At 37.7% G+C, this 18,128-nt stretch overlaps 1 protein-coding gene and 2 non-coding genes across 3 annotated transcripts in view; all 3 read right to left on the bottom strand.

Moving 5' to 3' along the window:
• The window catches only part of WDR43 (WD repeat domain 43), a 61,816-nt gene that overhangs the window by 11,769 nt on the left and 31,919 nt on the right, over window positions 1–18,128 (bottom strand). The window contains exons 9-16 of the mRNA XM_017545656.2: window positions 17,145–17,231; window positions 15,839–15,970; window positions 13,842–13,973; window positions 6,328–6,414; window positions 5,009–5,040; window positions 3,990–4,053; window positions 1,239–1,352; window positions 442–511 (exon numbers count right to left, since the gene is read on the bottom strand). Of these exons, the coding sequence (XP_017401145.1) occupies window positions 442–511; window positions 1,239–1,352; window positions 3,990–4,053; window positions 5,009–5,040; window positions 6,328–6,414; window positions 13,842–13,973; window positions 15,839–15,970; window positions 17,145–17,231 (718 nt within the window). The remainder of the gene's footprint in view (window positions 1–441; window positions 512–1,238; window positions 1,353–3,989; window positions 4,054–5,008; window positions 5,041–6,327; window positions 6,415–13,841; window positions 13,974–15,838; window positions 15,971–17,144; window positions 17,232–18,128) is intronic.
• Window positions 15,472–15,549, bottom strand: LOC119473727. Its single transcript, XR_005202947.1, has one exon. It is a non-coding gene; the product is annotated as a small nucleolar RNA SNORD53/SNORD92 (small nucleolar RNA).
• On the bottom strand, window positions 16,561–16,638 carry LOC119473726. Its single transcript, XR_005202946.1, has one exon. It is a non-coding gene; the product is annotated as a small nucleolar RNA SNORD53/SNORD92 (small nucleolar RNA).

Below are 18,128 nucleotides of genomic sequence, written 5' to 3'. Positions count from 1 at the left end.
ACACAGGGAGGGGAGCATCACACACTGGGGTCTGTCGGGGGGAAATAGGGGAGGGACAGCGGGGGGTGGGGAGTTGGGGAGAGAGAGCATGGGGAGAAATGCCAGATATAGGTGATGGGGGAGAAGGCAGCAAATCACACTGCCATGTGTGTACCTATGCAATAATCTTGCATGTTCTTCACATGTACCCCAAAACCTAAAATACAATAAAAAAATAAAAAACTTCTTCCATACCTAATACCCTTTTTTGTCATTGTATTATACTTGTGCCTTTTCTTATCTGATCAATCACAGATTTCTGTCATGGACTTGCCTATTTTAATTACAGGAGGCTTGCCAAAGCAATATCTTACACTGACGTTTCACAAAGATAACAGAAACTCAGTCACTGAAAACTAAATGTTGTAATTCTAAAGTGCATCCCATGCCCCCAATGTTTACCTTCTTCATACACCAACTTTGCCTTCTGTCCAGGGGAAGTTGTTTCCTTTGTCTTCTCTGATGCTGTTACCTGGAAGATAAAGTACTGTTCTGAAGTAGAGTGTAAGCATATCCCAAGTATCAAGACCACCAGCATACCCAGCCTTCCCCACTGCAGCCAACTCATCCTCCACCACCGTAACGGAGGACCTTCATACAATAGAGTACAAAAATCCTTCAAATACAAGAGGGAAAGAATTACTATGCAAAGCTGAAAAGCTCAGAGGTGATCAGAATATCTTTCTGTGCCAAAATTTTAACTGCAAAAATATCCTATAACTATATTAACAATTGAAAGACATGGTGAGAAAAAAATTAGAGTAAAAGTTGAAACAGGCACAACTAAGCTTTATTACTGTCAAATTGATAGGCTTTCCAAGTGAAAGACTAGGTCCTGATTTACCAATTTCTCACTGAAATAGGAAGCTCTAAGCCAGGCGTGGTGGGTCATGCCTGTAATTCCAGCACTTAGGAAGGTCAAGGTGGAGGAATCCCTTGAACCTAGGAGTTCAAAACCAGCCTGGGCAATGCCATCTCTATGAAAAATTTAAAAATTCGCCAGGCATGGTGGTGCATTCCTGTAGTCCCAGCTACCTGGAAGACTAGAATCGCTTGAGCGAGGCTGCAGTGAGCTATGATCACACTACTGCAGTGTAGCCTGAGCCACAGAGCGAGACCCTTCTCAAAATGATCCTTATTCCTCTCTCCATTCCTACCACATCCAAAAGATTTAGCCCAGAACAATACAATTTACTCACTTGTGTAATTAGAAGAATGAGCTTTCCATGAAGGTGTGAAAGTTTCTGAAAAGTTTTGACTCTGCTTTCCATTAACTGGTAGAGTGTCCCCAGCTGGGGTACCAGGTCAGGCAACTAAAGAAACAAATGATCATACGGCACTATTAACATATTAGAGATGACAAACACGCAAATCACGCTCAGCTATGCCTCAGTATTTAGCCACTGCACCACACGCATCCGCTTACAAGTACTTCCAGTGACAGTGGCTACTTGCAACACAGCCTAACAACATCACCAATTTTCACAGAAGGCCCTCAACGTTCTAAGAGAAAAAAATAATAATAGTCTTACTAAAAAAACAACAATGATAAAAGGGCAAGAGAGCGAAACTGCAAGGCCAGACAAACTGCAGGGTGGGACTTCTCTGTATTGATCATATTATTTCAGATAAGGCCAATATCCAATATAAAGTAGACAGGAAATTAAAAATGCCTCTACCACAGATCTCCAGGCTCAAGGGCTTTCCTCTGAATCTTATCCTCTGATGCTAGCACGTTATCTACCCTAACTGGAAGGCCCCAAAGAGGTAGGGAAACCTTTTCCCAGCTACCAGAGACTAGCAGAACAGAGTACAAAATTGACCTTTTGCATTTTAAATATACTTCCTGATAATGAATCCTCTGAAGCATGCTTAAAAAGTCAAAGTAGGACATTCTCTTTTTTGCTCTCATGTTGCTCTCATTGGAGTCTTTTGCATCGAGAATACAGCTGTTATATTTGGAACACAGCACAAATGATAAAGCTCTGGCTCCTCCAGGTTCACTGAGGAATAAAACAATGGTAATTTGCCTTTCTCATAAAACCTTAATGCCCCCTTGCTCTCTCTGCTTTCACAGAGATGATCATTTTTAACATTATGAAAGGACACCATCATGGCCATAATTTTTCTATCCTAGATCAACTATAAAAAGCCAACTGGAAAAATGTAAATCCCTCTTTTAAAGGAAGCCACTTTTAAGTCCTAAACAGGGCCTATGTGTCCCACAGCCTCTGGTTGATTTTCTTCTGGTCTCTGGGCTCTAAGAACAATGCTGGCTTCCCCACTTCACTCCCGCTCCTGAAACATTCTTTTACCTGTCCCTGTAGCACTACAGAAAAAGGGTCCCAACTCTTTACCTCTGATTAGCCTCTACCTGCACTCCTATTTCTGATACTTTAGTAAGTAAGTGTTTCATTCAAATGTCAACTTTAAACAGCAGACACAAAAATCAGTAAAACAAGGTTTAAGGTGGCTGCATTCCAATTTATCCCCTCCCTTTTATGTGTCCCTGTTCAGACTATGAGCTCCAAGAAGATGGGGACCAGAGTGTTTTGTACATTGCTGAATCCCTGTGCCTAGCATAGCCCTTGGCTTAGAGAAAGCACTTAAAAGTATCTGCAAAGGAAGGAAGAAATGAAGGAAAAGAGTGAGGAAAAACATGGTTTCCTCGATAACTTATAGGCTGTGGGGCCCTTCCTATACCAATTCTTTGGTTGTTCTGCCATGACCTTGAATATTACACTACAACTACTCAGATAGTTATACCTCAGAGGTGATTCCAGAAAAGACTTCACTACAAGGCCTCCTGGGTCTCTCTCCTCACTTCTAAGTAAGTAACTCAGGCCACATTAGTGTTGCCTCATTTGCCAGCCAGACTCCTAAGCCCCTATGTCTGCTGGGATCATTCCAAGCAATTGCAATGTCCCTCAGCCACCAACCTCACCAGTGCTCCCAGTTCACCTCCCAAGACTCCTGGAGGCTGGGAGACCCAGGATCCATCCTTACTGTTGTTTGTCTTGTCCCCATTCCAGCATCTTGGCAAGTTCTCCCCAGACACACAAAGAATAAACTGCTGACCTCAAAGCAGATTAATCAAGTTTCCCTAATTCAAGCCACTGAAGGCAAAGGAGCCAGAGACAGAGTACAAGGGACCGTGACAAGGAAAGAGTTGGGTGAGACTGTGTTCAGAAGAGCTACAGTTTAAAGGACAATTAAGGATGTTTTTCAACCATCCACTAAAAACTGAAAACTTAATGTAAAGCACTAAAGGAAAAAAAAATTGAATACTTTTTTTCCAGCTTAAAATATAACTGATGTGATGATGTGGCAAAGAACTCAACTCATATTATGAATAATTTTTTTTCCCTGGTGTTGCTTTCCCTCTTCCATTTGCATAGGGAATCAACAGCTGACAGCAGCATCAGCAAACTGTCAGTTAGTAAATATTTATTTATGTTACTGCTACCATTAACTACATTTGATCCTCCTCGGGCAAGGCAGGACAGCCATGTTAAGCATATATAAAAACAATTAAAACCTGCCAAGTGTTTTAAAAGGGAGAGTAAGAATATATAAAATATAAAAGACAATTTTTGCTAAGCACGTTTTTTATAGAAAGAGAGGAAAAAACCCATCTAAATACTAGTATGTCATTATATAACTTTTCTCCTTTCTGTATTTGTAAATATCTCTATACAATGTATGTTACATTTTAAATGGGGTGGGGGGGAGGAGACCAGGGAACGGAGATCAATTTATAAAAGGCCCCAACAGCAACATGATGAAAGGGCTCATGTCATTGCACCTGGGAGTAAAACAAAATCTCTAAAGGAAGCATCTAACAGCTGAAGGATAGATGGAGAAAGGATGGTTTTATTCAGCCAAAGTTTACAATCCTTATCAAAGCCAAACTATTCATACTGAGCCAACTGTAGCTGAAAAAGACTCACCGTGGACAGGTATGATGCATGAACTGTTAACACACATTTTAGCCACTGAATCATTAGCACAGCACTGAAAAAAAAGAAATCCAGGTAAACTAATGTTCACAAATTCAAAAGTAATACAACAGTGCTATCAGGAAAACACAGACATACAAGTGAAGATCTACAAATGTTGTTCTGTGAAGATGACTGTAATAAGTCACTGTGTATATCACAGTCCGTTTCTTCTTTCAGATTATCTGAGATCCGTGTCGTGGATCTTGGTCAGGGATTGGGGGCCACATCAGAGAACAGGACAAAACCCCTTCCTCTAAAACACTTCAAGAATAAAATCCAGGCTTGGGCAGTAGTCTTCATCCAAATTGAGTTCGAATGGTTTTGCATTTTATGTTAATGATAAACATAAAAATCTATTCTGTCAAGAATAGCAAAGTCCTCTATTAACATTAAAAGGCAAATACAGACCAAAAATGTGCAAAAAACAGTCATAATGAGTTCTTTAGTTTTCCTCTTTTGTGAGCTCAGAAGGCTAATGGAGCCTATGAGAAAAAAAATTTTTTTAAAGAAAAACTACATATTTAACTATCTAGATACTAATAATAATATACTATAAGCTTAGGATCTTTAAGATGTCATCTTATTTAAATGTTTGATCAAATTAGCAAGAAAAAGACACAGAATTTAGTCTTTTAGCTAAAATATATTTTTACAGAGTCTTAGGCAAATATCAGAGGTTCAGCAGGTATTATAAGCGGCGACTTTACAATATCAACACTAAGTTATTAAATAAAATAAGACTAATCATTTTAATGACCTGATAATAAAGCTAAAATATCTATTTAGGAGTTTTCCAAAAGAAAACTATTAAATGCTAAGAATAAAAATAATTCAACTTAAAAAATAAGGGAGGTGAGGGGGCTAATACTCGACACTTAAAGAGTTTTATTAGTTGAAAGTCAGAACAACCTCATATTTAATTTCATGCTGTCAGACAACATTATTTATAAGTCACCTAAACACCTTACCTATTAGGATGTCCTTGTAGCCTCTTTGTAAGCTAAGGGAGAGAAAAACACTATTAACAACAGCACTTCAGAGGCAGCCAATGTCTGCCAATTCCTACGATACAATGGCAATACGGAGAAATTATTATTCTAATAAATAGTCTGTTTTAAACCAACATAATATAGTCTATGAATAGATTCCCATAATCAGAGTAATTACCTAATAAAATCTAGAATAGGACTTGTATCAACGAATGTCCAGAACAGGCAAATCCATAGACAAAAAACAGCTTAGTGACTGCCAGGAACTGGGGAGAAGGGAGAATGAGAGTGACCACTAAGAGATACAGGATTTCTTTTTGGGATGACAATTGAACAACTTGTGAACATACTAAAAAGCACTAAAATTATACTTGAAGAGTTAAATTTTATGCTATGTAAATTATATCTTTTTTTTTAATACAAAGAAATCAAGGCTAGGCAAAATTTTAAAGTAGGTAGTACTATAAAAACATATGACCAGCTTTTCCTATACATGACACTGTTAAGTACAGAGGTTTCCCCCACCAATAATGGTACACTAGCCCACACTGCTAATACTAAAACTATTCTTGCAAAATACTTCATCACCATGTTAGACAAATGTGATCCAAGTATAATTTCTAATTACAAAAGAATACACTTTATTTTTAGGCCTTATTTTTTACAATTTATACCCACTCTTGTAGGCCAAGTTTCTGTGAAATTATGCGTACTTTTTTTAAAAAAAAATATGGGCTTTTCTATGTTGCCCAGGCTAGAGTGTAGTGGCTATTTAGAGGTGTAATCACAGCACATTACAGTCTTGAACTCCTGGGCTCAAGCAGTCCTCCCACTACCAATTCCATATTGCCAGTCAGAGTTTAACAACCCATCTGTGATTAAAAAAGCAATGCATAAAAAGTGGTTTCAATGTTAGGTTAAGGTACCTCACAGGACATAATGGGAAAAACAAAAATGAGAATTTGGGAGGTTTATATTGGGGTGTTTACAACAATCATTCCCATGTAGATGGCATCCTGTACATACAGCATTCTGTTGTTCACTTTTAAGTTCCAAATGCCTCCGGGTAAACAGACATACCATAGCTATTAGTGGAATAAAGGTAAAAATGCCAATGACATTTCCATTCATTGACCAGGAATTAATCAATTTCACTTTTTCTGTCCAAAGTACTTTCCTCCATCCATTATTCAGTCTAAACGCCACGTGTCCTCACGTATCACAAATCCATTTCTCTTAACTACTAAACTTTCCATTTAACTCATGGATTAGGACACTAAAATGAAACGGTCAGTTACCTCTTGCAACAATGGAATAATAGTATGCAGGGGCATCCTTAATACAGTCTTCTTTATAAGGTTTAAATTCCTAGTTTGAAGTACTTTCTGTGAGAAAATAAAAAAATTATTAAGATGAGCATACTCACAAGCCAAAGACACTACAGAAAAAAAAAAAAAGTCTGTAAAAATGAATTCCTTAAATCATTTAAGACGGAGGCAATAAACTACAAACTAAATCTAGTAAAAGTAAAGGTTGGCGGGACTGAATGGAGTATGTTATATTACGTCTTGTGGAAACTGGACAAGCAGTCTTTAGGCATCATTAAATTTACTTCATTGCTGAAGTGATTTTACTTCTTTGTGTTTTATTAAAACATCTCTAGACATTTGAATACAGACATAAGCCACTTTAGAGATGTTCCAAACCTCTATTTTATGAAGTCCGAGCCGTATCCAACCCAGAGTGAGCAAACATAGTTAAGATTACTTAAAAAGAAAGAAATCCTTTTAAATTAGGTGTCAACTTTTGGGTAAAATGTTATGCCAATCAAAGGATGACATGATGAGAGCTTGAATCAAAACCCGTTAAGGGTACATCTATGGTAGAGGTTCAGTCTCCACACTGGGTTACAGCAAAGGACACAGAGCAGATCAGTTCTGGTCCTGCCCCTTAGAAGCACATCTGGGGCAGTTCGTTCAACTTCTTCGGGCCCCACATGCTTTACAGAAGTAGAAGGTGAAAATTAGGGTCCTTTCAAAAGGGTTTAGTCCCAGAGAGTCTTTCTGATGGTGTATGTATTTTTTGATGATGGTTGTTGCTATAAATATCATGCTCAGAATAGAAACAGCAGTGGCACCAAAAGGGAAAAATAGGGAAAGTCAATTTCCAACCTACTAACTTATTTATTTGAAACAGGGGCCTCACTGTACTGCCCGGGCTGGAGTGCAGTGACATGATCACAGCTCACTGCAGCTTCGACTTCCTGGGCTCAGGTGATCCTCTTGCCTGGGCATCCTGAGTAGCTGGGACTACTCCACTGAGTAGCTGAGCACACCACTATGCCTGGCTAATTTTTTAAATATTTATGTTGTAGAGATGCGGTTTCACTGTGTTGCCCAGGCTGGTCTCAAACTCCTGGGCTCAAGCAAAGGTTCCTCCTTAGCCTCCCAAAATATAAGGATTACAGGCATGAGCCACCATGCCTGGTTTCCAACCTGTTTTAACAGTTCCTAAAATATTTTTTCAGAATTCCCTATGGATTGAATTTGCTTGTGAAGCTACCTTTACAATAAGCTCTTCTAAATCCATCAAGCTCTATTTAAAAACTATTACTGACATAATTATATATATATTGTTTCTTATGCAAAAGAAATAAAACATTTTATATATCATTACTGAAGAACTGAGGGATAGACAATACTGACTTAATAATCTTAACCTAAACTTTCATTTTCAAAGAGCCAGAATACAGGATTCAAAACAAACTATGCTGCTATTAACTTCAACAATAATCCAAGAGGTGCTTGGTTGTACTAAATACTACTCAATTCATCTCTTCATTATAATAACAGCACAAAGTTCCAATGATCTAGAGGCCATAGGAAACACTCTGTATGAACTAGTCTACAAATTATCTTTTGTTATACAACATGCTTTTGTACTTACAGTCTCCGATTTTCACAAGATGTTCACCCAAACCACCAGGCTTCACTATCTTAAATGGCCAAATAGAGTGGCAACGCATCAGGTCAATGAATACAACCCTGAACAACCGTGAACTTGTTCTTCATTACATACACCAAAAACTTACTTAAGAAACTAAAGGACTGAAACATAAACAAGACTAAAGGATAGGAAGGAGGTTTGTGAAATCCACTAGTGCTCTAAATAGATAGTGATCATATAATTTGTTGTTCTGTGAATGGAAGGAGTCACTATTAATAACACCAAGATGAGAGGTATAAACCAGAACTGTTGCAGACAAAGAAGTATGGCCTAGCTATTCAGAAGTTATTCCAAACCGTAGGGCAGAAGAATTTTTAACAAGCTATTGGATACTTCCATGCCCACCAAAGACAAAGGCTCTAGAGCAATAATTTTCTCATTTAAAATAAGCAAATAAAAATATATTATTCCAAACTAAGTTAAATGATAATAAACAGAGGAGTCAGGCTCATTAACTTCTCTAAGGATGTACGTAAAGAAACAACCCTATAAGCCATAGTTATAACTACAAAGAAGGTGGTGTCGAAGACGAGATTTTTCTTTTACAATTTTACTGCAGTACAAATGAAGCATAATAAACAGCACATATTTAAAGTGCACTGCTTGATCAGTGTGACATGCTCTTTACCCATTAAACAAACACTATGATCAAAATAAACACCGTATCACTCTCAGGTCTCCTTGGGTCCCTTTATAATGTATCCCTCCTTCCACTCCCATTCCCAGGCAGCTACCAAACTATATACTGGACTGCTTTTCTAAAATTTTTATATAATTAGGAATTTATATTACTTTTTGCCTGGCTTCTTTCTCACAACCTTAGTTTGAGATTCATGCATACCACTGGTCTATTAGCAATACATTCTTCATATTGCTAGATAAACGATTTGTTTCTCCATTTACATGTTAAGGGACATTGTTCTTTCCAGTTTAGGGCCAATACAAAGAACATTCATGAACAAGTCTTTGTATGAACATATGTGTGGTATTCTCTTGGCAGATATCTAGCAGCAGAATGGCTGCATCATATGGTAGATTTATCCTCAATTTTCAATAAACTAATTGTTTTCCAAAGTAGTTATACCTTTTACATTCCTACCAGCAACATAGAATTTCAGCTGCTCTACATCCTCACCAAAAGATGGTATCATTGTCTTTTTCCTTTTATCAACCTACAAGGGGTATGTAAGCTTCATCTCACTGTGGTTCTAATTTGCCTTTCTGTGATAATTCATAATGCGTAATACCTCTACAGGTGTTTACCAGCCATTTGAATTATCCCCTGAAGTGTGTTCAAACCTTTACCAATTGCTTCTGAGTCCAGATACAAATCCTTAGTCTATCATGAGTTGCTAATATTTTGTTCCCAGCTCGCAGCTGGTTTTTTTATATTCCTAACACTGTTTTTCCAAGAACATTCTAATAATTTTGATGAGGTTCAAATAACCAATTTTTTTCTTTAACATTTCATGCATTTTGTGATATATCTAAGAAATCTTTCCCCACTCTTGTTTTATTCACAAAGATTTTCTCCTCTTTTTTCCTAGAAGTCTTGTAGTCTTAGGTTTACAGTCAAGTCCACAAAATCAATGTGTTACATTGATTTTTGTGGAAGGTGAGATAAAACTGAGATCCATTTTTTTCCAATTATATGTGGTTTATTTCTGGACTCTGTTTTGTCCCCTAAATCTATATTTATTTTTTCACCAATGACAAACTATCTTGACTACTATAGCTTTATTTTGAAATCAACTGGGTGATTCCTCCAACTTGCTCTTTATTTTACAATTTCAATGGTTATTTCATGTCATTTGCATTTCCACATAACTTTTAGGATCAGTTTGTCAATTTCTATGAAGGTGGCTGACAGAGACTGCTGGAATTTTAATTGAGAATGTATTAAATATGTAGATTAATTTGGGGAGAACTCCCAACTCTTAAAATACTGAATATTCTAACCCATGAACAGGGCCTAGATCTTTATTTACTTAAGTGTTTGTTAACTTCTCTGTTATAATTTGCAGTGTAGAGAGTCACCTGTTTTGGATATAGTTATTTTTGGTACTTCTAGGTATTTTTTGGTACTAATGTAAATGGAACTTTTTAAAAATATTTAACTTATACTTTTCTAAATATTTAAAAATATTTAATATTTTTTAAAATATTTAAAAATATCTCCTATGGGTGCCACCAATTACACAAATAACCACACTTCTCTTTTGGCATAAGCTTCAGGCTAATTGACTGAGTTACAATTTCACCTTCCAAATGCCATTCATTTTAATATCAGGTTTTCTATGACAGACAGTATTAACCTCTTAGAAGCTCCTCTGTCGTATCCCTGTCATTGTTCCCCTTCTTTATCTGTTCCTATTTTTAATATCCTGCTAACTATGTATCCTCATAAGGCAGCTTTGGGGAAGGGGGAAAACTTTTTTAAAAGGAAAATGTTACTTCCTCTTTCTTTTTAGAGTACGGAATGTGTAAATGCATAGTCTCCTAGGTAATATACTATGGGAACATCCACTCTTTTCTTTTTTAAAAAAGGGTTCACTTGGCTGGGAGCAGTGGGACTCACACCTGTAATCCCAGCACTCTGGGAGGCTGAGGCAGACAGATCACCTGAGATCAGGAGTTTGAGACCATCCTGGCAAACACGCTGAAGCCCCATCTCTACTAAAAATACAAAATTAGCTGGGCATGGTGGTGCGTGCCTGTAATACCAGCTACTCAGGAGGCTGAGGCAGGAGAATGGCTTGAACCCGGGGGGTGGAGGTTGCAGTGAGCCGAGAGTGTGCTATTGCACTCCAGCCTGGCCAACAGAGCGAGACTCTGTCTCAAAAAAAAAAAAAAAAAAAAATTAGTCAGGTGTGGTGGCGCACACCCATAATCTCAGCTATTCAGGAGGCTGAGGCAAGAGAATTGCTTGAACCTGGGAGGCAGAGGTTGCAGTGAGCTGAGATGGTGCCACTGCACTCCAGCTTGGGCAACAAGAGCAAAACTCCATCTCAAATACATATATACTTACTTACTTACTTACATACATACATACATACATACATACATAGAATAAAACTTTTTAAAGGGTTATTTTATGCCAGCACTTTGTGAGGTTGAAGCAGAAGGATTACTTGAGAACAAGACTTTGAAACCAACCTGAGCAACACAGCAGACCCTGTCTCTACCAAAAAATTTTTAAAGGTTAGCTGGCTGTGGTGATGCATGCCTGCAGTCCCAGCTACTCAGGAGGCTGAGGTGGGAGGATCACTTGAGCCCAGGAGTTCATGTAGTGAGCTACAATTGCACCGCTGCCCTTCTAGCCTGGGTGATAGAGTGAGACCCTGTCTCATTTAAAAAAAAAAGTGGGGTGAGGGGGGCACGTGTATATATGCTCTTTACTAACTTTTCAAGCACACAATTTTTCATCATTCAACCACTTCTCTATTATTTCTACCTAAGTAACCTATACAATTTAAAACTGTTTTCATAAACAGCATTTTATTTTTCCTTTCAACAACCTCTGACACCTAATGAAAATTACAGATTAACATCTTTGAAATGTTCTTGACAAAAGATTTTAAACTGAACCTCTTCTAGTTTATAGATCTAACCAGATCTAAAGCCAGATCTTCAAGCTTCTAGACCTTATCTATATAGAGATCAAGATGGACAAAGCAATGTGTTTAATGATACCACAATGATGCAGTATACAAAATCCTGAACATGGAACTCTCTACTGCGCAAATAACCTAACTTCTCCAAAAAACTAAACTGCAAAAGGCAGAAAAGGCATACCAACTAAACATAGTGTAGACTCCGTTGGAATCTTGTTTTAAAGAAAGCAAAAATAAAAACAAAAGTATGAGACAATCAGAGAAATACAAACACTAATGATAGCTGACAAATTTTTTAAAATTACTTTTTTTAGGTGCAACAATGGATTATGGTTATTTTTTAAAAGGATGTTTCAAGTTGAATAGGGGCATATTTGTGGATAAAATGATAGATGTTCATTTGAGATCTGCTTCACCATAACTTGGGGAGAGAAGTGTGACTATCAACAAATCAACAGTTGACTGGCTAGTATTGATAATCTTTAAAACTAGGTAATGAGTTCTTGATGGTCCACTGTAGTATTCTAAATGTTTTGAAATGTGTCTTAATAAGAAAAGAGGCCGGGCATGGTGACTCACACCTGTAATCCCAGCACTTTGGGAGGCTGAGGCAGGCAGATCATGAGGTCAAGAGATCAAGACCATCCTGGTCAACATGGTGAAACCCCGTCTCCACTAAAAATACAAAAATTAGCTGGGCATGGTGGCACGTGCCTGTAATCCCAGCTACTCAGGAGGCTGGGGCAGGAGAATAACTTGAACCCAGGAGACAGAGTTTGCAGTGAGCCGAGATCAGGCCGTTGCACTCCAGCCTGGCAACAGAACGAGACTCCACCGCAAATAAAAACAAATAAAAATAAAAGAAAGAAAAAGTAGAAAAAATTGGTACCTGATTCGTTTGTACCTAGTAGGCAATGAGTACAGTTAAGTTATATTACATTTCAAAAACACTGTCAATTGTTTCCTACAGCTTCTTTTTCACCAAATCTTCACCCAAGCTTCTATGCCATGGTAAACTAAAATCCACCCCCAAAATACATACATTCACAAACTATTTTACAAGTAATTTTAGGGCCAGGCACGGTGGCTCACGCCTGTCATCCCAACACTTTGGGAGGCCAAGGCAAGCAGGGTCAGGAGATTGAGACCATCCTGGCTAACACAGTGAAACCTGGTATCTACCTAAAAAAAAAAAAAAAAAAAAAATTAGCTGGGCATGGCAGCACGCGCCTGTAGTCCCAACTACTCGGGAGGCTAAGGTAGGAGAATCACTTGAACTAGGGAGGATACAGTGAGCCAAGACTGCACCACTGCACTCCAGCCTAGGAGACAGAGCAAGACTTCATCTCAAAAAAAAAAAAAATATATAGATTTAGGATCAATGTATCAAAAAAAAAAAAAATGGATCAAATAAAATCAGAGACAGTATTCACAGGTTATGGATTAAAGTCACATTGACACTCAATGAAATCATAACTGCTATAAGTCATTAAGAAAAAATGCATTAGCAAATGTGAACTGCTTTAATCTGATCAGGCAGTGCTTGAATTCAACTGTTTTTCACTTAAATTTTCTAGACAGAATGCTGTCAAACTGTAGAATTTAAGAGAATAAAACTGAGTGACTTCATACAAGCAGTCACCAACTTACACAGAAATCATAAATGCCTCCCTTTATACAAAGTTTCTAGCACTTTTACCTCCACATATTTTACAACATCACCCCCAACCCTCTTAATTTTGCCCCAAGCCTCCTACCCATTGCCAAGGTTCCACCTCACTCCCCCTCTCACGGCCAGGGGGAAGTAAGTTTCTGGAATCCAGAGTAAAAACTCAGGAACGCATTTTCCTACAGAAAAAAATATAAATTGTGATCTAGAAGGCTGAGTATTATTGTTCAGCTACACTATATTTATAAAGGCTTTTGTGAACTAAAGCCTAAGAACCTAATAATTCAGAACAATATTTCTATGAGAAAATGCATTCCAGGTTCAAAATAATTCAATGCAATCCCTTTGTAGGTTGGTGACTGCCTGTATAATGCCACCAAGTGATACACGTTTTACTAAACTCACATTAAATTCCAAATGGCTCTGTAGCATGACGGCTCTACAACTGTGAACGTGCTATGTCAATCATTTTCTAAGAAATATTAACCATATTAATTTAGTTAAAAATTGCTCTAATACTTACATTTAGCATTTCAAAATCGTTACTTTCTAAGCCCTGGGTAAGAAGAACTGGAAAGCTATTTGTCTGGAGGTCCTCCTTTCCTTTTTTGTGTGTGTCTATATCCATTGCTCCCAGGCGTTCTTCAATGCTAACCTACGTAACAGAAAGAATTTGTTAATGTGTTGCCAGACAAGACTTAAAGCAGTTTGGAGACAAAAAAAAAAAAAAAACCGGATTTACACCTCAACCCTGGAAAATACTAATACACTCATTCTCATTCCAAGAGATCCTCATTACCATAACGCCAACGTTGGAGACAGGTGAGACATCTGCAATCCAAGCTTCCAGATTCTAGCGGAAAAAAAAAACTGCCCAAGAAGCACATGGTTTGAAAATGTTAATGCATAAAAAGCCTTGTATATGAAGATTCAGAAAAGGCAAGGACTTAGTGTCTGATTCTAAAACACAAGAGAAGACCTATTCTCAGAGACGCTTGCCCCACTATAACTATCTCTTGATATCACCCTCAGATCTGCAGGAGGAAACAAGATATTATTATTAAAGGGTATAAAGACTGTTACGGTCCCAAAACAATTTGTAAAATGTCTTCCTATTTTTATTAGTGAGCTCCAAATGATGTATTAGCTAGAATATGCTATACTACAACTAAGTGTCCTTGATAAATACTTCAAATTTACATGTAAATAAACATGATGCAATATGCTATACAAAAACTCAATTATGGTCTGTGTGTGGTGGCTCTCGCCTGTAATCTCAGCACTATGCAAGGCTGGGGCAGGCGAATCACTTGAGCCCCGATGTTTGATAAACAGCCTGGACAACATGGCAAAATCCTGTCTCTACAAAAAAATTAGCCGGGCATAGTGGCATGCGTCTGTGGTCCCAGCTACTAAAGAGGCTGAGGTGGACGGATCACTTGAACCCAAGAGGTAGAGGTTGCAGTGAGCTGAGAGCAAACCACTGCACCCCAGTCTGGGTGACAGAATGAGACCCTATCTCAAAAATGAAATAAAAACAACAATAACAAAAAAAAAACCCCACCACCCTCAATTGTATAGAACTGATCCCTGATTAAAGCAACTCTAACATGTTCTGTCAGCCCCTTGGTAACTAATTCAAAAAGAAATTTGTTCTATGACTAACAAAGCAAACAGATGTGCTTGGTTTATCCTAACACAAAATATATTAAAAAGGACATGGAGAAATTATAAAGTTGAATCTAGGCCAAGCCAAAGAAAGTTGGTACTTTATTTAAAGTCAGCTGAGGAGTAATTTTTATGACTATGTTATGACCATTTTTATGAAGCTATGTTATCCCCACCCCACCACCCAATAAACACCTTTAAAATCAGCTAAATTATCTTCAAAAGTGGACAAAGAATAAAAATTAAAGTAAAATCAGCTAAAGAACTATAGTATTTCTGTAAGAATAAAACAGTAAAAATTGCAGATGCCTTATATAACAGGGAAGAATGTGAACAGAAAAAAAAAAAAAAAAAAAAAAACTGCACAGATATGTACAGTAACCACAATGGATTTGGGGTTTGGGAAGAAAATGAAGATCATAAACACTTATGCAGTTATAATGACTATCACTTTTAGATACCAACTGGCACTAAGCTAGCCAGGATTGCTCAGACAGCCAAGAGAAAAGAGGCATCACTGGAACTCAGCAACATGCGAAACCCAATGATAGTCATCACAGCAAGTCCTGGCTTGACTTATTCAATTTTATGTTGCCCAGCTAACTATTAACTAATGGCCAAAACCGCACTCTCTTTAGTTACTAAAGGTTCCATCTTCTCCGTTAAACAGAGCCCAAAGGGGACAATCTAGAATTTTGAAACCTATGATGGTGAAGATAAAAGAGAGCATAAGAGCAGAAATCTCAGTAAATTTCTAAAGTTTTAACTTTGGCTCTATCCAAGACACCTGATACAATCTCCCAGTAATTTTAAATCACAAACTCAAATACACAGTCAGAGTGGTTGCATTACCTCATTTCCCCCTGATTTCCTCTTGCTCTCTACTTGCTCGGTGTGTGGAGGAGCAGGCTTGATAGCTGCATGATGACCAGGAATCCCAGGCACCAGAACTTTTGCTTCAGAATTCATCACTGGTGTCCTCACCTGTTCAACAGGTATAGCCAGGGCATGAAAAAGGAAATCATACCTTAGTCCTTATGTATCCTCAATGAGAAAACAGCTTTTAAAGGGCTCTTCTATTGGAAAAATGCAATATAACTAATTTAATATGATATGAATTAAAGATACATTATTAATTGAATGTTGACTAAATTTTTTAAGTGACAATCTGGAAGACTGAATTTAAAGCTGACAATACAGCTGGGTGTGGTGGCTCACACCTGTAATCCAAGCACTTTGGAGGCCAAGGCGGGCGGATCACCTGAGGTCGGGAGTTCAAGACCAGCCTGACCAACATGGTGAAACCTCGTCTTTAAAAAAATAAATAAATAAATAAAATATATCTTACAATACGAGGTAAGAGTAAAACCCAACTGGTCTGATGGCAGTGGGTTATCAAAGCTTATCACTATTTAGTGTCACTAATGTTGGCTTACAAGCCCCCACTACTAAATTTGAACGGCTTAAAAAAGAATGCAAACAAAATCTACAGATTACATAAGGACACAATGGTTTTTTAAAATTTTAAAGTTACACATTTTATAACCACCTCTAGAATTCAAGCTTTGCCAGAAATGCTCAGACAGCCAAGAGAAAGGTGTCATCTCTGAAACTCAGATAGCAGCGAAACCATATGGATGTCATCATAGCACGTCTTGGCTTTCCCTGTCTCACTGAACCACGGAACATGGTATCTACATGGAGACACCAAGTGATATGCAAAATAGAGCACCATGATGCTCCTCCTATGCTTGTGGTATTAATTCTAGCCCCATGATGGTTTTATCACACCCTGAAATACAGCATTCCTCTCAGCAAAGTGATGCTCTTTTAAGTATTGAGACGATAAAAGCCATCAATTGATAAACCTGATACTGATATTTATTCCTACATTCTTCCTTGCCCAGATGATGATGCATGGTGGGCAGGGAAGAACCACATCCAAGGTCTTCAACTGCTAATCTTCTATTCACTTAACAAACCAGGAGTACAATCTTGACATCTAAAACCATAATCCCACAAAATTTATAAGAGAATAAAGATATTAAAGAATAGATAAAGTCAGTTTAATCATAATACTACATAACAATTCAATTCACCCAAATTCACCCAAAGAAATATTCTTTTTCTTAAAACTTCAAATTTTTAATGTGCTTACCTTTGTTATAGCTGTTTCCACTTTGGGGGCCCAGCAGTTTGAAATATCTCTTACTAAACACATATGAGGTTCTCTGGTGTTTAAAGCCTGAGAATGTATTTTTTAAAGGAGGAGATGAAAGGAAAGAAAGTGTCAAACAAAGCAACTGGGAATAAGAACAAAATGAAAACTAAATGACTGCTTATTTTTGTAAAATATTAAAAAGTAAGGAAGCTTTCCACACTCAACTGTTAACCATGAGCACCACTCAGACTGATGGCAGTTAAGAAATATGGTAACTCTGAAGACTCCGGGTACCAAGGTTTACTTTCCTCAGTTATGAACTGCTTGAAATTTTCACATTTATTGGTTTTAAAAGTCAACAGACTTTTTAAATGTAACAGGTTTTAAAGAAATCATATCAGTTCATCATCCTTTTAAGAAATAGTTTGTGCTCAAAATAGTAAATGGTTCTACCCTTAACTCTCCCGTTGTCCTTTCCGTAAGCAAGTCAAAGGTCACACTGCTGATTCACAAAATACATCTGTATGTCCTGACATGATATTAAATGGGATGGGGAAGTCAGATATAGCAAACTACATACGTAACAATAAAGGTTTAAAGTAATACATAATCCTATATGCCCGTGTAATTAATCAATATTGGGAAAGATGCAAACCAAATAGTCAACAATGGCTTCAACCAGAGAGGGGGAATGCACATACGGCAAGGAGCCATGTTTACAGCTTAACACTTTTCTTTTTTGCTTTTATTAAACCATATGCATGTATGCTTGTGTAGGCATGTAACAGTCCACTCATAGTCTTGCTGAGGACCATACTAAGTAAAAGTAAATAATGCTAGCTTAAGAAATAACCTATTTAGGGCTGGGCGCGGTGGCTCACGCCTGTAATCCCAGCACTTTGGGAGGCCGAGGCGGGTGGATCATGAGGTCAAGAGATCGAGACCATCCTGGTCAACATGGTGAAACCCCGTCTCTACTAA

The sequence above is a fragment of the Cebus imitator genome, unplaced genomic scaffold (assembly GCF_001604975.1).
Source record: "Cebus imitator isolate Cc_AM_T3 unplaced genomic scaffold, Cebus_imitator-1.0 Scaffold180, whole genome shotgun sequence".
Lineage (NCBI taxonomy): Eukaryota > Metazoa > Chordata > Mammalia > Primates > Cebidae > Cebus > Cebus imitator.
The sequence above is the reverse complement of the archived record's forward strand: the minus strand, read 5'-3'. Positions and strand labels throughout refer to the sequence as shown.